General features: G+C 35.3%; 1 protein-coding gene across 5 annotated transcripts in view; it reads left to right on the top strand.

Annotated features, from left to right (window-relative positions):
* LOC113262550 (UDP-glucuronosyltransferase 2A2) overlaps nt 1-22,906 on the top strand; it is a 55,944-nt gene that overhangs the window by 18,398 nt on the left and 14,640 nt on the right. The window contains exon 1 of one of the 5 annotated variants that reach the window (XM_026509005.4): nt 13,982-14,758. The exons of the other annotated variants lie outside the window; for them this stretch is intronic. Coding sequence (XP_026364790.1) covers nt 14,035-14,758 — 724 coding nt within the window. The 5' untranslated portion in view covers nt 13,982-14,034. Of the gene's footprint in view, nt 1-13,981; nt 14,759-22,906 lie in introns of those variants that run through there. 5 annotated transcript variants of the gene reach the window in all.

Here is a 22,906-nt window from a genome sequence, read left to right as displayed (position 1 = left end):
TTTCTATATACAGGTGAGATCAGACAGAATTTGTTTTTCTCTGTTTGACTTGTTTCACTTAGCATAACACTCTCAAGGTTCAACCATGTTGTTGAAAATGGCAGGTTTCCCTTATTTCTCATGGCTAATTTCTGTCCCATTGTGTGATATATGTATATCACAACTTCTTCATTCATCTATCAATGGACACTTTTGTTGTTTCCATATTTTGTCTGTTAGCTGCAATAAACATGGGAGTGCAAATATCTTATAGTACTTCTATGTTTAATTTTCTGAGGAATCTCCATACTGTTTTCATAGTAGCTACACCAGTTTACATTCCCACCAACAGTGCATGAGGGTTCCTTTCCTCCACAGCTTTGCCAACACTTATAGCTTGTCTTTTTGATAATAACCATTTATCAAGTGTGATATGATAACTCCTTGTGGTTTTGATTTGCATTTCCTGGTGATTAGTGATGTTGAGCACCTTTTTGTAGATCTCTTGGCCATTTTTATGTTTTCTTTGGAAAAATATCTTTTTGGGTCCTCTCCCCATTTTTAATTGGATTATTTGGGGTCTTCTGCTGTGAGTCTCTTACATATTTTGAATATTACCCCTTTATCAGATATGTGGTTTGCAGATGTTTTCTCTCAATCTGTAGGTTAACTTTTCACTTCATTTCTTTTGCTGTGCAGAAGCTCTTGAGTTTGATGTGGTACCACTTGTTTATTTTTGCCCTTGTGTTTCGTGGTTGGGGTGTCATAGCCATAAAATCATTGCCAAGACCAGTATCAAGCTACTTTGATTCTTTGTTTTCTTCTAGGAGTTTTATGGGTTCAGGTGTTATATTTGTCTTTATCATTTTGAGTTCATTTTTGTGAGTGGTGTAAGATACGGATCCAATTTCATTCCTTGGCATAAGAATATCCATTTTTCCTAGTTCATTTATTGAAGAGACTATCTTTTCTCTATTGAGTATTCTTGGTTTCCTGGTCAAATATTAGTTAACCATATATGCATGGGTTTGTTTCTGAATTCTCAATTCTGATCTATTGATCTATGTGTCTGTTTTTATGTAAGTATCATATTATTTTAATTACTGTACCTTGTAAAGATAGCTTAAAATCAGGAAGTGTGAGGCCTCCAGCTTTGATCTTTTTTCTTGGGATTGCTTTGGCTATTCATGAGCTTTTGTGGTTCCCTACAAATTTTAGGATCGTTTTTTCTATTTCTGTAAAAAAATGCCATTGGAATCTTAATAGGGATTACACTGAATCTATAGATTGCTTTGGGTAGTGTGGACATTTTAACAATATTAATTTGCATGGTCCAGAACACAAGATCTTTTTCCCTTTATTTGTGTCTACTTCAATTCCGTTCATCAATGTTTTAAAGTTTTCCATGTATGATTAAAGGTCCAAATATGAGACCTGAAACCATAAAAATCCTAGAAGAGAGCACAGGTAGTAATTTCTCTGACATTGATCATAGCAACATTTTTTCTAGATATGTCTCCTAAGGCAAGGGAAACAAAAGCAAAAATAAACTATTGGGACTACATCAAAATAAAAAGCTTCTGCACAGCGAAGGAAGCAATCGACAAAACTAAAAGACAACCTACTCAATGGGAGAAGTTATTTGCAAAGGATATATCCAATAAAGGGTTAATATCCAAAATATAGGAAGAACTTATACAACTCAACACTCCAAAAACAAATAATCCAATTAAAAAATGGGCAGAAGACATGAATAGACATTTAGAAAAAAGAGACAAAGGAAAAAAGAGAATTTTAACTATAGAGAACAAACTGATGGTTATCAGTTTGACAAATACAATTTGTCAAATGTATTTTCTTAGAGTTCTGGTAACTAACTTTTTAAGTGTCTTTCTTTAATTTTAGATTTATTTATTTATTTGAGAGAAAAAGAGAGAGAGAACACACGTGAGGGGAGGTGCTGGGGGGGATGGGTATAACAGGTAAAGGGAATTAAAAGTACACTTATAGTGATGAGCACTGAGTAATGTATAGAATTGTTCAATCACTTTATTGTACACCTGAAACTCATATAACACTATATGTTAACTATACTGGAAGTAAAATTAAAAAATAATAAAGTTTTCCATGTACAGATCTTTCACTTTATTGGCTAAATTTATTCCTAAGTATTTTATTATTTTTGGTGCAGTTTTATAAATAGGATAAAAATAATTTTAAAATTAATTTTACCACTATTTTTTTGTTAGTGTATAAAAACAACTCATTTCTGCATGTTGATTTTGTATCCTGCGTCTTTACTAAATTCATTTATTAGTTCTAACAGATTTTTGTTGGAGTCTTTAAAATTTTCTACACATAAAATGATGTCATCTTCAAGCAGAGAAAATTTTACTACTTCTCTAATTCAGATGTCTTTTATTACTTTTCTCTGTCTGCTTTTACTAGGACTGCTAATACCATGTTGGATAGGAATGCTGAGAGAGTTGGCATCCTTGTGGTTTCTGATCTTAGAGGAAAAGCTTTCAATCTTTCACCATTGTGGATGATGTTAACTATGGACTTGTTATAATTTTCGGTAAAATATCTTAAGCTGGGAATTTATGGCAGGAGAGTGTTTGGCAATATATATATACTTTCTAAAATTTAGAAGCTTTCTTTTTTGACTTCTGTCAATTTTTGGTTAATGTTAAATAGGTGATAGATGATAGATAGATAGATAGATAGATAGATAGATAGATGATAGATAGATAATATAATTTTATCCATCTTTAATTTGTCAAATATATTTTCTTAGAGTTCTGGTAACTAACTTTTTAAGTGTCTTTCTTCAATTTTAGATTTATTTATTTATTTGAGAGAAAAAGAGAGAGAGAACACACGTGAGCCAGGGGAGGGGCAGAAGGAGAGGAGGAAGGAGAGGGAAAGAATCTCAAGCAGACTCCCTTCAGAGACCTATGCGGGGTTCCATCTCATGACCCTGAGACCATGTCCTGAGCTGAAATCAAGAGTCGGTGCTCAACTGACTGAGCCACCAGGCGCTCCTTAAATGTCTTCTTTATATCTACCCTCTTTACATGTTTAAAGTTCCTTTTTATTATGATTTTTCTGCTTTCCCTGTAATGCATTGCCATATTTAGTCATCTCCCATGCTGACTCTGTTCTTGGCTATTTATTTATCTTCCTTTGGCCAATGTGACTTTGGTGAATGCAATACAAGTGGCCTTTTGCAAGGAGCTTACTCTCACTGCTCTGTGACACTTAAAAAAATATATATTAATGGAAATTTTCATTTAGAGTAAGAAACCTTTACAAAATATTGATTTTGTAAAAACTGACAAATACCATAAGTATCACAAAATCCAGAAAAATCATATTTTAAAATTTACATCCTGGCATTTCTTTATAACCTTTTTTTCATAACTTCTTTGGCTGAATATTCTTTGATTTCCTGATTCACATGACATTTTATAATTCTATTTTCTATAGAGAATAGGGATAATTCAACCTTCACTCTAGCATGGTTGATCAAAATTAATTTTTTATTATTGATAATTAAAGAAAACAATTTTTCTGCTTCACAACTTGCTTTTGGGTCATAGCAGGTAAACTTTCAGGATTATTGCCAAATTTGAGAAAACCTTTGTCAAGTTTCCTTTAAAAGAATTGTAAGGCTTGAAAGAACATTCCATAGACCAAATTCTGGCTCTGTATAATTTTTTTAAATTTTTAAAAATGTTTATGTTTATTTGTTTATTTGAGGTATAATTAATATAGAACATTATGTTAGTTTCAGGTGTATAGCATAATGATCGAATATTTGTATATGTTGCCAACTCATCACCACAATAAGTCTAGTCAACATCTATCACTATACATACTTACAGAATGTTTTTGTGTGATGAAAACTTTTAAAATTTACTTTCCTAGCAAGATTCAAGTACGCAATACAGTATTATTAACTACAGTCACCGTGCTGTACATTAGGGCATGCATGGGGCATACAGCCCCTTGACTAATTAGAACCGGAAGTTTGCAGCTTTTGACTCCCTTTACCCATTTCACCCACCCCATGCCTCCAGCAACCAGCAGTTGTTCTCTGTATCCATAAGCTTGCCTTTTTCTTTGTTGTTGTTATTAGATACTACATATAGGTGAGGTCATATGGTATTTGTCCTTCTCTAACATGTTCACTGAGCATGATGTCCTCAAGGTCCATGCATGCTGCTGTGAACTTTTTCTTTTGTGATTTAACCTTCCAGCATGCTGAATGGCAAGGGACACACAACTCAGGATATTTACCCACAAAGATATGAGCCAAACAACTGCGAAACATCCATGTGACGACCTCTAGGGTCAGCTAGCCCTTGATGACTCAGATTCACATGAGCATAAAAAAGGTCAGCCCAGAATAGCTCTGCTTACACTAGATCAGAATTGTGAGCACAGTCAGAGGTAAATAGCAAGTTGTTGTTTTAAGACTATAAGGCTTTGGATAGTTTGTCATTCGATAATAGAAAACTAACAAAAAGACTTCTAGTTTTGAGGCACTCCATTTGTTAAATCCTGGACCTCTACTTAGTTTCTACCTTACATATGTACTCTCTTTTATGCACTTCGGTTTCCAGGATTGTGTTATAAATGTTTAACAATTGGCTTTCTGTGGTGTGAAAAGAAAAAAAGAAACCCTTTTGTACAGCATTTATTAATATCTGTGGTGTAACTCCTCCCACCTTGACTAATTTCAAGCTATTGGTGATAAAACAACCAGTTTGGAAAACACATACAAATTAACAATTAACTTTCATGAGCCTCTAATAGTTGGGTCCAGATAACCTCGGGCAGATCCCTTTATGACACCAGCGTTGATTCATTAATATGCCCAAAGTCCATGGACACAACTTCCATAATGCTGAAAAACATTGTATTCTCCAATACGTGTGGCAGACTAGTATCTGGGCCTATAAATATTATACCCAGATACAAATATAAGCATATACAAATTCTTTGCTTAATAAAGCAGAAGCTTCTCTCTTTTGGGGAAATCTATTCCCCAACTAATTCTGGGCAATAAATAAATGCCCTCCTCTGTAGTTCATTTTGGCAGCTACAACACTCCCATCTCCACTTATGTATATTATCCATATATGCATTTCCAACATACATCATTTTTTACTCTTCAGGAAAATTGTTACTTTTTAAATATCTTTGAAAAGTCAAAAGGATAGAAAAGCTGTCCTTTCCCAACATCTTCCAAGATACTGCTAAAAAGTTTACCTTCTAGGAAGGATCATTTTCTAGGAAAATAATATGCCATCTAACAATCTTAAACACTGCAACAGGGTGCTTGAAATTTCAATACAGTATCTCTTATGCACTGGATACCTATATAAAAGAGAAGGAAAAGAAAATGAAAAGTAACAACCAAGTATCTCATATTATATTCATAAGTTTCTTTTATTTAAAAATTAGTAATTGCTTTTAGAATTTAGTATTTTTAGCTCTGCATGGCTCAGGCCTTTTACTGCTTATATATTTCACTGATAATGTAAATGTGCACTAGTTCTGAAATTTCAGACCATTTGGACACAATTAAAAATGGAAAACACAAAGGCCATCATGTTTTTGTTTTTGTTTTATTTTTAGAGGGAGTGGGAATTGGGGTTAGGGGCAGAGGGAGAAGGACAGAATCTTAAGCGGCTCCATGCCTAGCCCGGAGCCCGATCTCACATCCTTGAGATCGTGACCTAAACTGAAAAGAGTCAGACGCTTAACCTACTGAGCCACCCAGGTGCCCCGTTGGCAAGCTTTTTATTAACTTTTGACAATGGGGCATTGAAGGAAATACTGGATCCCTGATGTATCACAGTTTTCTGGCCGTTAGTAAAGATAACAGAGATTAGATACCTGAGTATGCTGTATATTTCATGAAGGTAATATTTCAAACAGAAATTTGAAAAGAAATTTTGATCCACATGTCAATTTAGTGGTGCAATATTAGAATGATGCTGCTTCTAGATTAGGAAGGAATTCCCTCTAGATAGGGCAAAAATTACTACATTTTAAATACAGGTGTCTCAGTAACCTGAAAAACTTAGTTCTTTTGACTTTGTAATATTATGTTATGTCTTCCCTTCTGAACAGAATTCATGAAAGAAATAAGTTTTAAACTGGACATTATTAAAATTAAAAACATCTGCTCTGTGAAAGACAATGTTGAGAGAATAAGAAAACAATCTGTAGACTGGGAGAAAATATTTGCAAAGGACAAGTTTGATAAAGAACAGTCACAAGAGTAAAAAGAACTCTTAAAACTCCACAGTAAAAAATCATATAACCCAATTAAAATATGGGTCAAAGACATTAACAGACACCTCACCAAAGAGGATAGACAGATGGCAAATAGCATATAAAATGACGCTCCACATCGTTTGTCATTAGAGAACTGTAAAGTAAAACAATAATGATATACCACTACACACTTACGAGAATGGCCAAAATCTGGAACACTGACTCCAGCAAATGCTGGTGAGAATGTGAAGTTACAGGAACTCTCGTTCACTGTTAGTGGGAGTGCAATATGGTACAGCCACTTTGGAAGCCATTTGGCATTTTCTTACAAAACTAAACCTATTCTTACTATATGATCCAGGAATTATGCTCCTTGGTATTTCCCTAGAGGAGTTTAAAACTTATGTTCACAGGAAACCCTGTACATTGGTGTGTTAACAGATTTATGCGTAATTGCCCAAATTGGAAGCACCCAACATGCCCTTCAGTAGGTGGATTGATATGCTGTGCTACATCCAGACAATGCAATATTATTCAGTACTAAAAAGAAATGAGCTATCAAGCTGTGAAAAGATATGGAGAAGCTGTAAATGTATATTAGTAAGTGAAAGAAGCCAACCTGGAAAGGCTACATACGGTATGATTCCAACTATATGATATTCAGAAGAAGGCAAAGAATGGAGACAGTAAAAAGTTTAGAGTCTGTCAACAGTTGAGGGAGGAAAGAATGAATAGAGCACAAGGGGATTTTTAAAGCAGTGAAACTATTCTGTAGGATACAATGGGAAATGAAAACAGAATGGTCCTGGCACCAAAACTGACACATAGATCGATGGAACAAAACAGAAAACCCATAAATGAACCCACAACTATATGGTCAATTAATCTTTGACAAAGCAGGAAAGAATATCCAATGGGGGGGGGGAATCCACTCTTCAACAAGTAGTGCTGGGAAAACTGGACAGGAACATGCAAAAGAATGAAACTGGACACTTTCTTACACCAAACACAAAAGTAAGTTCAGAGTGGATTAAAGACCTAAATGTGAGACAGGAAACCATAAAAATCCCAGAGGAGAACACAGGCAGTAACCTCTTTCACATTGGCCATAGCGACTTCTTACTAGATAGGTCTCTTGAGGCAAGGGAAACAAAAGCAAAAATAAACCATTAGCATTCATCAAAATAAAAAGCTTCTGCACAGTGAAGGAAATGACAAATAAAACTCAAAGACAACCTATTGGAATGAGAGAAGATATTTGCAAATGATGTATCTGACAAAAGGTTAGTATCCAAAGTACATGAAGAACTTTAAAACTCAACACCCAAAAAATAAATAATCCCATTTAAAAATGGGCACAAGACATGAATAGACATTTTCCCAAAGACATCCAGATGGCCAACAGGCGCATGAAAAGATGCTCAACATCCGGGATCATCCGGGAAATACAAATCAAAACTACAATGAGGTACCACTTCACACCTGCCAGAAAGCTTACATCAACAACGCAAGAAACAACAGGAGTTGGCAAGGATATGGACAAGGGAACGCTCTGGCACTGTTGGTGGGAATGCACACTGGTCCAGCTACTCTGGAAAATAGTATGGATGTTTGTTCCTCAAAAAGTTAAAAATAGAACTACCCTACAATCCAGCAATTACACTACTCGGTGTTTACCCAAAGTATTAAAAAAAAAAAATCCTAATTCAAAGGGATGCATGCACCCTGATGTTTATAGCAACATTATGTATAATGGCCAAATTATGGAAAGTGCCCAAGTGTCCATCAACTGATGACTAGATAAAGAAGATATGGTGAATCTATTCAATGGAATATGACTCAGCCATAAAAAGGAATGAAATCTTGCAGTGTGCAAAGACATGGATAGAGCTAGAGAGTATAATGCTAAGTGAAATAAGTTAGTCAGAGAAAGACAAATGCCATATGATTTCACTCATGTGTTGAATTTAAGAAACAAAACAAATGAGCAAAGAGGAAAAAAAAAGAGATAGAGAGGCAAGCCAAGAAACAGACTCTTGGCTATAGAGACCAAACTGAGGGTTACTGGAGGGGAGGTTGGCAGGGGAATGGGTGAAATAGGTGATGGGGGATTAAGGAGGGTACTTGTTGCATTTAACAGCGTGTGTGGAAGTGTTGAATCACTATATTGCACACGTGATACTAATATTACACTGTATGGTGACTAACTAGAATTGATAAAAACTTCAAAATTTTAAAAATTTAAAAATCATCTTTTATTTACTGTACCTGTAAAAAATTTGCAACCAGACCGCTTAACTGACTGAGCCACCCAGATGCTCAAAAACGTATGACATCCATGGGTTAACCACTTAGACATTGATACTGAGAAATAAGTTAGTGACATTTGCACATTTCAAAGTATAACGGAATTTATAATATTATTTTGAACAATAGTATTATTAACATAATCATAAAATCAACAAAAATTGACAAACAAAAAAATATGCTTAGTATGCAAAATAGAAATTAATAATGAAAGGTACACGTTGATTTTTATTTAGCTGGCTGACTTTGGGAAGATGTAGAGAAAATTTCTTTATTTGAGAGAGGGAGAGAGAGTGTGGAGAGGAGCAGAGGGAGAGGGACAAGCATCAGGCTCCGCTCTCAGTGTGGAGTCTGCTTGTCCCTCTCCCTCTGCTCCTCTCCACACTCTCTCTCCCTCTCTCAAATAAAGAAATAAACAAAATCGAAAAAAAAAAGAAATTCATAAGGCAAATATTGTCTGGTTGCAAATTTTTTACAGGTCTATGGGCTATCAATTCTGAAACTATTTTATGTGTTTACTAAAACTGACCAAATAAGTAAGCACACAGCTGTGCTGGGAGACAGCTTTCTCACTGCTGAAAGGACTGGGACTAAACAGAGGAGGCTCGATCTAGAAGTAACTGTAGATCGGCATTTACGACAGTATTAGGATGTGCAACTATACTTACTGGTTTCACCTGCTGAACAACACGAACACGTCAGTAGCAATGAACACACTTAGCATATTCATCTTGGTTTTTTAAAAACTTTTCTCACTTTCATTTATTTTTCTTTTTAACATTTTATTTGAATTCAGTTAGTTAACATATGTGATAAAATTGGTTTGGGGTGTAGAATTTAGTGAGTCATCACTTACCTGTAACACCCAGTGCTCATCACAAGTGCCCTCCTTAAACCCATCACCCATTTAGACCATCCCCCACCCACTTCCTGCCATCAACCCTCAGTTTGCTCTCTATAGTTCAGAGTCCCTTTGATGCCTGGGTGGCTAAGCCAGTTAAGCATCCAACTCCTGGTTTTGGCTCAGGCTGTGATCTCTGGGTTGTGAGATGGAGGCCTGAGTTGGTCTCCTCGCTCAGCAGGGAGTCTGCTTGAGGATTTTCTCCTTCTCTCTCTGCCCCTCCCCCTGCTCACAGGTGCTCTCTAAATTAATTAATTAATTAATTAATCTTAAAAACAAAACAAAAACAAGGAGCAGGGGTTTGCTTCCCTTTCTCTTTTATTTTCTTTCCCCTACGTTCATCTGTTTTGTTCTTAAATTCCGCATACAAGTGAAATCATAAATGCCATTCTCTAATAAAATGAAATAGTGCCCTTTGGAGACATGGTTAGTTTTAAGGCTGAGGCAGTGAAAAAAGTAGAATCCGAAGGAGTTGCGGCAACAGAAAGTAAAAAAATGCTTTAAAAGAATGGAGTCATAGGGGCGCCTGGGTGGCTCAGTCATTAAGTGTCTGCCTTTGGCTCAGGGCCTAATCCCAGGGTCCTGGAATACAGCCCCTTATCGGGCTCCTTGCTCTGTTGGGAGCCTGCTTCTTCCTTTCCCACTCCCCCTGCTTGTGTTCCCTCTCTCACTTGCTGTCTCTCTCTGTCAAATAAATAATTAAAATATTTAAAAAAAAAAAAAAAGAATGGAGTCAGGAGCGCCCGAGTGGCTCAGTCAGTTAAGCGCCAGACTTCTGCTTAAGTCATGATCTCAGGGTCCTGGTTCTGCTTAAGTCATGATCTCAGGGTCCTGGGATGGAGGCCCAGTCAGGCTCCCCTCTCAGGAGGGAGTATGCTTATTCCTCTGCCCCTCCCCCTACTGGTAGTTGCTCTCTCTCTCTCAAATAAATAAATAAAATCTTTAAAAAAATAAAAATAATAGGGTCATATCAAAAGGACTTAGGAATCAATATATAAAAAAGTTTCCAAAATCTGGGACACTTCGAATAATAAAATAAATCATGATAATTACTGAATACATATATAAAATAAAATAAATTTATATGAGTTATATTGATAAATAAATGTAAATAAATAATTGTAATAAACAGGCAGTCTCTTAAATTCCAATTAATAAAAATAGAAAGAACAAAAGATTTTAAATTGACTAGGTTTTCAATATTAACCTTGTACAGTACCATAATAAAATGATCAAAACGAGGAATTCCTATGGAACAGTGTCAATTATCTTGCTAATGTTCTTTTTTCCTTCTGATATATAATCCAGACTCCCCTCTTGAATTTACTTGTCCAGTGTCCTTACTTTTTCCAATTTCTGACAGTTGCCACAGTATTTCTTTGCCCCTTGTTTATGAAGAGTATTTGCTAGTTATTTTTTTTAGAATATCCTTAAACTTGGGTTTTTCTGATATTTTCTCATGGTTAGAGTGAGGTTATGCATTTTTGGTAAGAATGTCACAGAAGCAATCTTGTGGCCTTTGCAGTGTGACATATCAGGAGGACATAGTATAGACAGATGAGTCCTAGTGACAATAATTCTGATCACATAGTTAAGATGGTGTCTGTCAGGATCCTCCCTATGTAATTCATAAATATCTTGCAGGGAGTTACCGTGAGACTATTCAAATCATACTAAACATATATGTGCACACATTTCTGCAATCGTTTACAATAAAATTCCAAATAACAACTACAGAGGGAATAATGAAAATAGTAAATCACCATCAGGCAAACACCACAGTAATATCACTGCGGGGTACATGGAAGTCTCTGTACTTCATTTGTAACTTTCTTATGCTTAAAATGATTATAAAAAAATTAAAAGAAAATGGGAGATTTGGTTGAAAGAACTTAAATATAGGCTCAGTTTGCAGGCTGGTTGCATGAAACGGGCCAGCTTTACTACTCTGTAGAGGAGAAAGGGAGTTGAGGGAGGAGACACCAAGTAGGTCAAGCCAACAACTAGATTGGGACATCTTAGTCTATCCTCCATGTCTCTTAACTGTTCTATCATATTTCCTCCTCCATATTTTTTATTCAGAACTTAATTCTAACTAATATCTTGAGATTTCTCTTCTGGGTCACTGTTCATTTCTACGGTTGTGTCTAATTTACTCTTTAAATTTCATTTGTTGAATCTGTAAGTTCTAGAAATTTTCTTTGGCTCTTTAGCAAATTTTCACAATTATTCTTTTTAATCTCTTGTTCCTTGCTTACGTGTTTAGGTCTTGCTTTCATACTCAAACATATTGAACAAAATAATTTTCTATTTCATTTCAAATAATAATAATAGTTCAAATCACTGTGTTAATATTTGTGGTTTCTGTTGTTTTTACTGGTTCGCAGTCATGAAGCCTTGTTTCCATACAAACAAGTTCTAATTGTGCGGGGTTGACTGGAGATTTGACCCTAGATTTGTCTTTGCATCTTCTAAGCAATTCGACTTTGGATCTTCTCTTTAGCACAACAGAAAAACTCTCAAGGGATTTAAAATTTCAATATGTCCCTGTGAAATATTTTGATATAATTTTGTAATTGAATATAACATTGATATAACTGGGTTGTACTTCTTAGAACACAGATTCATTAGCATTCTCTTTTACTGCCAGGTGATACTTTTCAACTTGCTAAATATCACTCTTAAAGACTGAGCTAAAGCATTATTTCATCATGTCCTTCCTCCACTAAGCAACCTCCTTCATGGGCTTGCCCTCCTCGATTCGTCCTGACCATCTAAGATCCATCTCCCTCATGTTTGTAGAATGAGTATTGGTTTAACTGATGTTTTCTGCAGTAATCTGTGAAGTCATTTTGAACTGGAAGTGATCTTTCTTGTTTATGCCCTGTGCATGGTACAGAATCTGGCATATGCTAAAAATTGCTTTTTTGTTTGTTTTTCTTTTTTGGTTTTTTAATTAACATATAGTGTATTATTTGTCTCAGGGGTACAGGGCTGTGGTTCGTCAGTCTTACACGACACACAGTGCTCTCCACGATATATACCCTTCCTAATGTCCATCACCCAGCCACGCCATCTCCACAGCGTCCTGCCCTCCAGCAACCCTCAGTTTGTTTCCTAAGATTAAGAGTCTCTTACGGTTTGTCTCCCTCTCTGGTTTTGTCTCGTTTCATTTTTTCCTCTCTTCCCCTATGACCCTCTGCCTTGTTTCTTAAATTCCACATATGAAGGAGATCGTTTCATAAAAATTGCTCTTTGAAAGTATGAAATAATAAAGGATTTGTAGAGAAATTAAAATTTGGTTAAAATATAGGCAGATGATTGGACACAAAATCTGTATTTCTAAATTTTACCTCTTCCTTGAGAGACAAATCAATATTTCCACAGACATGTCCAATTATTAACTTACACACTGCAGGTCAAAAAATCATTCCACAGCTACTACTCTTGTAGTATATCGTGGTTTTGCTTAGTCAGTATCATACTCCAGGTGCTTAAACTATAAACTGAGCACTTCCTTGTTTTTTAATTACCAGTCTTCTCTCACTTCTCATAATCGTAAGGCCATCATCCTATGCTTTCCATGCACAAACCCATACTATATTCTCCCTGATACTCTCATCAAATCTTGCTTTCCCAATATTTACTTTTAGCCCCTTACGCATTGTTTTTTTTCCACCACTCAAATCCTATTTAGAGGCTAGAATAGTTTCAGTATAGGACACATATGATCATTTTCTGAACCTGATTTGAAAAGCTCAGTAGGCCTCTTTGTGCAGATTAAAATTGAACCCAGAGTATAGCATTCAAGACTCTCCAAAGTGTCCTGTTTTAATTAGTATATTCCTCGTCTGCACTGTTCGGTGTTAGCCTTCACTCTAAACATACCGAACTGATAACTGTAATTATAAACGGCCATGATTTCCATATCAGCATTTTCTCCTTTTCTTCTATTCTCTTTCAGAGCCCTCCTTCTGTCACCGTTGCTTCTGGGCTCTGGTGAAATGCACCCTACATTCTGAAGTTTTCTGTGATTTTTCTTTCACATGGGAGTGACAGCGTCTTCTGGGGCCATGAAATGCTGTGCCTTAATATTTAGCATATTGCCCTTGTTATGATGTGATGTATGCATCTTACCCATATACTAGCATGTAACCAACTTTATGTCAAGACCTACATTTTTGTTTTCCCAAATTATCAATCATCATGTTCCATAAAATATACCATGTTATCTGCTAGACTTAATTAAATGGCTTCTTCTATTATATTTTAAAATTATCAATTAAAATATAGTACTTTTTTTTAATATATTTAAAACTAACTCCTAAACTGTGGCAGCCATTTCCTCCGAAATATTTAAATATTTCGTATCTCCTCCTGAACAAATATTCTATAGTACTGTGCCCTTTTAACAACATTGACAAAGGTCTCTACACATAGTCATTTCCTAACTCTAGAAATTAATTTTTAACTTGATCTGTATCTAAACTGCCTCTTCACATCTCTGCCCAGAAGACATTCAACCTCTGTCGAGCAGTGTGTGAGGGAATGCTGTCATGGTGGCTAAGGAATGGATTTCAGCAATTGTGCTGCTGCAGCTCTGCTACACTGGCTGTGGACTCTGTGGGAAGGTCCTGGTCTGGCCTTGTGACATGAGCCATTGGCTCAATTTAAAGATTGTTCTAGAGGAACTCACAGAAAGGGGCCATGAGGTGACTGTGCTGGTTTCTCCAGAGAGTTTCATCATTGACTACAGCAAGGCTTCCACACTGAAATTTGAGGTGGTCCCTATGCCACCTAACAGAGAGAAGGCTGAAAAAACACTCAATGATTTTTTAGACGTGGCTACTAATGTTATGCCAACATTGTCGGTATGGCAGTCAGCCATGAAACTGCAAGAATTCTTTCTTCAAGTAACTGAAAACTTGAAACTCCTGTGTGAGAGTGTAATCTACAACCAGTCACTCATGAAGAAACTCCAGGAAACCAAGTACGACGTAATGGTCATAGACCCTGTGGTACCCTGTGGAGAACTGATTGCTGAGTTACTGACAGTCCCTTTTGTGTACACGCTAAGGGTTTCTATAGGTAACACTGTGGAGAAATACTGTGGGAAACTTCCAGTTCCACTTTCCTATGTGCCCGTTGCCTTGGCGGGACTAACAGACAGAATGACCTTTCTGCAAAGGGTAAAAAATGTAATGTTTTTCATTCTCTCTAACTTCTGGATACCACAAATGGACACTCAGGTTTGGAACCAGTTTTACAGTGAAGCATTAGGTAAGAGATTGCTTTTCATTCTAATGTAGTTATGTAAAAAAACTTCGGGGTTTAAGAGAAGTCTAGGAAAATGAAAATATCTAAAATTTCACTTTCACATAAAACTTTATAGGTGATAGCAATGAACTGTTATCAGTAACTAATCGGAAGCGAAAGGCAAGAAATATATTTCATGGTTACCTTTTTTTTTACAGTCATCTACCCATTTTGTAAGATAATTGGATACTTAGTAGATTTTTATCAAAACAAAACAAAATATAAAAAACATTAATAAATGTCAGCCTAATGGAAGATGTATTTTTTTTATCAGATATAAGATATCACAGATAAGTCTTGTATACTGAGTTTTCATATTGGAGGAGATTTGACTTTTTATTGATCAAAATACTGTAATGTTGGTTGTAAGAGTAAGATAATCTCCTTGCCTGATTCCAGTAACAAACTAAACCTGAACTATATTAACGATGGGATTAACTTTGGCATACGATTTATTTCGCCTGAATTTTGACCCAGAAATTTTGAGACTCATAGATTATTATATTCAAAACGTATATTATTCTCCTATTGGACCAGAGTGCCTGCCATTCTTATCTCTTTCATAAGTGTGGGATGAAACTTCACTAAGTCTTAGGTGAACTGTTTCCTCAGAGCTAGTCATACTGAAAAGCTTTCTAGATGATTTATCCTTCTTCAGGGAGTACTACAAAGAAACCTGAAAAATTAAATAGAAAACTAAAAACGATTATAGCTAAAGTTGTTGAAAGATAGCATTTTTTTTCTTCACTAATTATATATATTCCCTTTTTTAATTGATTGCGTTTTCTAATAAGGAATGGTTTTGCTTTACAAGTTTATATATATCTAGTTCTCATTGATTTCATCAAGTGAAGCTGGCTTCTACTCCAACCGTTTTTGAGAATCATGAAGAAACATGAACTGACAAGCCAAAGATCATTCTGGGTATTAGAAATATTGAGTAATTTAACTCCCTGATTGTATTAGTTTGCTAGGTCTGCCACAACTAAATACCACAGACTAAGTAGGTGAACAACAGAAATTTGTTTTCCCGCAGTTCTGGATGCTAGAAGTCCAAGGTCAAGGAAGGTGTTGCCAGAGCTGGTTTCTCTGGAGGCCCATCCTCCTAGCTTGTATGTGACTTTTTTTTTTTTTTTTTTTGGCTATATCCTCTCATGGTCTTCCCTCTGTGCATGCATAAACCCAGTGTCTCTTCCTCTTCCTATAAGAAGACCAGTGATATTGGATTAGGGCCCACACTTAGGACCTCATTGAATTTAAGAATTTATTCTCACCTTTAAAGACCTATCTCAAAATTTAATCAGATTTCAACATATGAATATTAGAGGAACACCAGTCAGTCCCTAACACTGAAACTTTGTTTCACAAACTAATATTCAAAGGAATCCACTTGAAAAATCCTTTGTTTTATACACGATTTAAATTTATACTATGCGGATTTCACCATAAATGATGTAAGACCCCGGATGCACTACCTGAGTGCAGGCAGTGTGTAGGGCTCTATGGACCTGAAGTAAAGAAGAAGGGATTTGGGCCTCAATTCTATTCTCAGAAATCAATGCAAGACATAGAAAAATAAATATAATATGATGATCAGAGATGCTTTTCCAGTTCTACTCAATAAGTATTTAGGCCATTGGCATGGTATGCATAGATAGGGGAAAGTTACAGGATTCTGTGTGTATAAATACTATGGAATAAATGTAGTCCTTAGGATCTCTGGCAAATTTTAACTCTATCATCTTTAACAGGTTTGTTTGTTTGTTTGCTATCTGTACTTTTGTTGATTTTCATTCCTACATTCTCTCATGTTCTTTATCAGGAATTTCTGAATGCACCATGGGCATGACTTCATTCTCAATCTCATAATAAAAATAACTAATACAGGGACGCCTGGGTGGCACAGCGGTCAAGCGTCTGCCTTCAACACAGGGCGTGATCCTGGCATTATGGGATCGAGCCCCGCATCAGGCTCCTCTGCTATGAGCCTGCTTCTTCCTCTCCCACTCCCCCTGCTTGTGTTCCCTCTCTCGCTGGCTGTCTCTGTCTCTGTCAAATAAATAAATAAATAAAATCTTTAAAAAAAAAACTAATACAAATGGCTAAAAATTTTAAACAAAACAAAAATATATATAATGAATGATAATTGGCTTCATATTTCCATATCTAGTATTATTAACTATTCTTGTCTTTACATCAAGACACCATCCGTGCATCACAAAACGTAAGGATTTATGTACATCTTTTTTTTCTTTGTCATTAGGAGGAATTACTAACTATTCATTTTTGCCTTTCTTTTCACCAAATCTAGACTTGACATCTTTCTACAGAATATTTTGAAACTTACATCATTCTTTACATTCACATAATAGTATTCATGCAACAAATCATTGAACTAGTCTAGTCGTGAGAGCTACGTGGGTTGTTCCAACTCTGATATGACAAGAAATGTCCGAAATTTATTGCACTTATATCCTTGCCATAATGTTCTCTAAAATTGCTGAATCATTTAGCCTTTATCCTCAGACCATTTCTGAGGTGGATAGCAATTCCATTTTCTTCGGGTCTGCTTATCTTACTGACCTATAACTAACATTTTAGGGAATTTAAGCCTTTTTGCTATAATATGTATTACAAATATATTTTAAGCCCATCAATTGACTTGGGAATTTTCAACTACTTTACACAGACATAAAAACATTTTATATCTATTTAAAATATTATGCATCTACTTTCAGATTTTAGAAAATATCATACCAACAAAAAAGTATAAAAAATGTAAATGTACAGTTGAAAGACATAATAAAATAGACGTCTGTATACTCTATAACCAAGTTCAGAAATAGGTCATTGCCACTCCCTTAGAAACACCCTTGTTCCAATGGAAATTATAAGCCTGACTTTGTTGAACATTTTGAAAATTTTACATCTGCCATGTATATGTGATTCTCTCAAAACTACTGTTGTTTTTTGAATAGTATACAATTACAAATATAGATTCACTACCTATGTTCAATATTGTTTTCGTGATGGAATCATGTATTTTCTTTGTTTTAAGCTCTATAGATAGAGCTTTATCTATAGATAATGTTTTATTGTGTATCTAGGCCATGCCATTCTGTAGATGGAGATCTGGCTGAATGGTTTTTCATGTAATGCTGCTGTTATGAACATTTGCATATGTTTCCTGTTGTATAAAAGCAATAGTATAAATAAGGTATAATATAAATTATATCTTTTCCCCTACCAGGTAATCTCAGACTTTGCTCAAAAATTTATACTTCAGCAAAGAAAATAAAAATTTTCACTTCACCTGTTACCAGGGCATTGTAGTCCCCATTGCTCCACGTCCTTAGTCAGCGTATCATTGAATGACATTTATTAACAGTTATATTGAGATATAATTGACATTCCATAAATGTGACACATTTTAAATGTACAATGATATGTATCATATTTACAAAGTTCTGCAACTGTCACCATGTTCTGACTTTTCATCTCAAAGAGAATTAAATTATTTTTTCAGGTTGGTTGATCCAATTCATCTGAAATTATGTCATACTTTTTTTTGGGTTTCCTTGATTATACCGAGATTGAGTAACTTTTCATATTTTATGAGCCATTTCCACTTCTTCTTCTATTCGATGAATACCCTGCTTATCTTCTTTTGTCCATTTTTTTCTAATGGATATGCTTGTGTTTTCATTATTGATTGAATAAATCCCTTATAAATCCTAGATAAGCCTTTGTCAGTTTTATGTATTGTAGATACCTTCTTGCAGTTTAAGATGTCTTTCTCATTCTCTTAAATCTCCTGTGATGACTTTCAGGTTTTATTAATGTAGTCAAATTAATTACCTATTTCCTTTATTTTGTTTTAATTCACTTCGGGAAATTTTTTCTTACTATGAAAGCATAAATTCCTTTTATACTATCTTCAAACAAGCTGTGTTTTTTTTTTCCTTTGAAGGATTTAATACTTAGCATTTTATTTTTCTGTGTTTTATAAATTGGGGTCAATGTCTTTTCTTTTTGCTTTTCTTCCTTTACTCTTCTTCCTTCTTTGATCTTCCCAGCTTCCTTCCCCCATCTCTCTCCTCTCCCTTCTTTTTTTTTTTTTTTTAAAGATTTTATTTATTTATTCGACAGAGACAGAGACAGCCAGCGAGAGAGGGAACACAAGCAGGGGGAGTGGGAGAGGAAGAAGCAGGCTCATAGCTGAGGAGCCTGATGTGGGGCTCGATCCCATAACGCCGGGATCACGCCCTGAGCCGAAGGCAGACGCTTAACCGCTGTGCCACCCAGGCGCCCCTCTCCTCTCCCTTCTTTATCCCTACCCTTGCATAAGGATAAAGACTTTTATTATCACTATTTATTCAAGGCTCCTTCTTTTCCCTAATTATCTGCAATGCTTATTTTGTCATTCAGAAATTTCATTATATAATTGGTTTTGCTTCTATTTGTTATCTTACTTCCTTTCTTCCATATTAGCTCTTTTTGCAGCTTTATTGAACAAAAAATATTCTGTAAGTGTAAAATGTACATGATGATTTGATACACATATATACCACAAAAAGAGTACCACAGTAATGCTAGTTAGTACACTGCCATTTCTGTATGTGTGTTTGTGTGTGTGTGTGTGTGTGTGGTGAGAACATTTAATATTTTCTTTCTCTCATAGCAGTTTTTGAGTATATAACACAATGTTGTTAACTATAGTGACCATGGTGAATATTAGATCCCCAGATCTTATTCATCTTTTAACTGAAATTTTGTACCCTTTGGCCAACGCCTCCCTATTAGCCCCAGCCCCCATCATTGGCAACCACCATTCGACTCCCTGTTCCTGAGTTTGGCTTATGCTAAGTGAAATAAGTCAGACAGAGAAAGACAAATGCAGTATGATTTCACGTATATGTGAAAAAAGAAACAAACAAACAAGCTCATAGATACAGAGAACAGATTGGTGGTTGTCAGAGGCAGGGGTGGGGCTGGGTGAAATGGGTGAGGGGAGTCAAAAGGTACAAACTTAGAGCTACAAAATACATAAGTCATAAAAATGTAATATACATTCTGTAGTTATGGCGACTGTAGTTAATACTTTATTGCATACTTGAAAGTGGTTGACAAAGTACATCTTAAAAGTTCTCATCAAAAAAAATTCTGCTACTATGTATGGTGGTGGGTGTAAACTAGATTTATCGTGGTGACCACTTAGCAATATATGCAAATATCAATTCATTATGTTGTACATCTGAAATTAATATAATGTTGTATGTCAATTATACCTTGATTTAAAAAAAGAAAATAAAAATCTGAAACACATAATCTAATTTTCCACCTGAGAAAACTAGCAAAAGAAGAGTAAATTAAATCCAGAGTAAGCAGAAGAAGAGAAGTAATAAGAATTTAAGTGGATATCAATGAAACAGAAAATAGGAAATCAATAGAGAAAATCGATGAAACCCAAAAGTGATTTGTTGAAAAGATCAATAAAATTGATCAGACTCCAGCCAACCGAAACAAAATAAAGAATAAAAAATAATTTAAAAATCTGAAGATACAAATAACTATCAGGAATAAAAGAAGATGCCTCACTGCAGATGCTATGGACATTAAAAAGGATAACAAACAAATGCCACAAATTCCTTGAACAATGCAATTCCTTGAAAGACATAATCTGCCGAATCTCATACAAGAAGAAGTAGACAATCTAGATAGGTCTAGATCTATTAAATTGAATTAATAATTACCCCCAAAACAGAAAGCACTGGTCCCACATATGTTTGTTGGCAAATTCTACCAAATATTTAATAATGAAATTATACTGATTTTCTACAATCACATTTAGAAGACAGAAGAAGAGGAAATACTTCTTAACTCATTCTATGGGGCCAGTATTACCCAAATATCAAAACCAGACAAAGACATTACAATAAAGGAAATTATAGACCTACATTTCTCATAATCATAAATCCAAAAATCCTTAACAAAATGTTAGCAAATTGAATCCAACAATGTATTTAAAAATAATTATATACTACCATCAAGTAGGATTTATCCTAGATATGCAAGACTGCTTCAACATTCAAAAATGTTGATTTTTAATTGATCTTACTACTTAGATTTCCCTCAGATGGGTTATTTTTATGAAAATATCTTGCTGCTGGTGGAAGGAGGCCAATAGCCCATAATCGACCTAAAACTGCAAGAAGACCTCTGTTTGCCACTGCCAGCAGTAATTCTACACACAGAACTGAGAGGTCATGGCTGTTTTGAGTTTTAACTACTGTTTCAGAATGTTGCTGATGCATAAATTTGTCATTATGTCAGCCAGGCAGCTCCGAGCATATGTCACTTATTTAGGGGAAAAAAAAATGTGTGTGTATATACATATATATATATATGTATATACACATATATACAATTGTATATGAAATGTATAAATATTTTTGACTTGAACATTTGGATGGCACTGGGTGCAAACAGACCATTCATCCTTTGGACGGAATGTTTGGGAAAAAGAACCTCTTTTACAAAGAGATGATCGATGTCCAGTCTTGTGAGAGGCTAAGTCCTACTATAACTTACAACTCTTAAACAGTAAATAAATGAAATTACTGTTCCTATAAAATAAAATCAATTAATGTCATCCATCACATCAAGAGGCTAAAAAAAAAAGTCACAGGAGCATATTAATAGATGCAAAGTATTTGACAAAATCCAAAACCCATTCATGTTTAAAACTCTCAGTAAATTAGGAATAGAAAGGACCTTCTTTAACTTGATAAATATCCACAGTTAGAAAAACAAAACAAAACAAAACAAAACAAATACAGCTAGAAAAACAGAACAAAACAAAACAAAAAACCTATAGGTAAAATCATCTTTAATAATGGGGCACTGAAAGTTTTTTTCCAAGATTAGATATAAGGCAAGATGTCATCTCTCTCCAGACCTTCTCAACATAATACTGAAATTTCTAGCTAAGGAAATGAGACAAGAAAAGGAAATAAATGATAACAGAGGCCAGAAATAGACCCCCACAAGGTAGTCAATGGGTCTTTGATAAGGAAACAAAAGTAGTACAATGGATAGTCTTTTCAAGAAACTGGACATCCCTATGCAAAAAAGAATCTAGGTACAGACTTTACACCCTTGACAAAATTTAACTAAAAATGAATCATAGATCTAAAGGTAAAAGGCAAAACTATAAAACTCCTAGAATATAACCTAGGAAAAAAACTGGATGATCTTGGGTATAGCAATGACTTTTTATATACAGCACCAAAGGTACAAAATAGAAATTATGAATATGCTGGACTTCACTAAAATTAAAACTTCTGCTTAGTAAAAGGCAATGTTAAGAGAATTAAAAGATAAGACACTGTTTGACAGGACATATTGGCAATAGGTGCACCTGATAAAAGGCTGTTACCTAAAAATATTTTTAGGCGTGCCTGAGTGGCTCAGTTGGTTAAGCATCCAACTCTTGATTTCAGCTCAAGTCATGATATCAGAGTTGTGAGATTGAGCCCCGTGTCGGGCTCCATAATGGGCATGGAACCTGCCGAAGATTCTCTCTCTCTCTCTCTCTCTCTCTCTCCCTCTGACCCCCACTATATATATGATCTTAAAACTCAATAAGAAAACATATAACACAATTAAGAATGGGGCAAAGACAGACACCTCATCAGCTGAAGATAGACAGCTGTCAAACAAGTGTGTAAAACAACGCTCCATCTCATGTGCCATGAGGGAAATGCAAATTGAAATAATGAGATAGCACTACACATTTGTTAGAATGCACAAAAAGCAGAATAGTGACAAATACTAAATGCTGGCTAGTTGTGGAACAAGAACTCTCATTTATTGCTAATGAGAATACAAAATGGTACAGACACTTTGGAAGGCATATTGATGGTTTCTAAAAACTAAGCATACTCTTACCATACTATCATAGTCCTTGGTCTTTACCCAAATGAGCTGAAAACTTATGTCGACACAAAAATGAGCCCACGGATATTTAGGGCAGCTTTATTCATGTTTGCCCAAACTTGGAAGCAACCAAGATGTCTGTTGGGAGGTGAATGGACAAACTGGTAGATCTAG

This window comes from Ursus arctos, unplaced genomic scaffold (assembly GCF_023065955.2).
Source record: "Ursus arctos isolate Adak ecotype North America unplaced genomic scaffold, UrsArc2.0 scaffold_9, whole genome shotgun sequence".
NCBI classification, from domain to species: domain Eukaryota; kingdom Metazoa; phylum Chordata; class Mammalia; order Carnivora; family Ursidae; genus Ursus; species Ursus arctos.
Note: the sequence above shows the minus strand (reverse complement) of the source record. Positions and strands in the feature narration are given on the sequence as shown.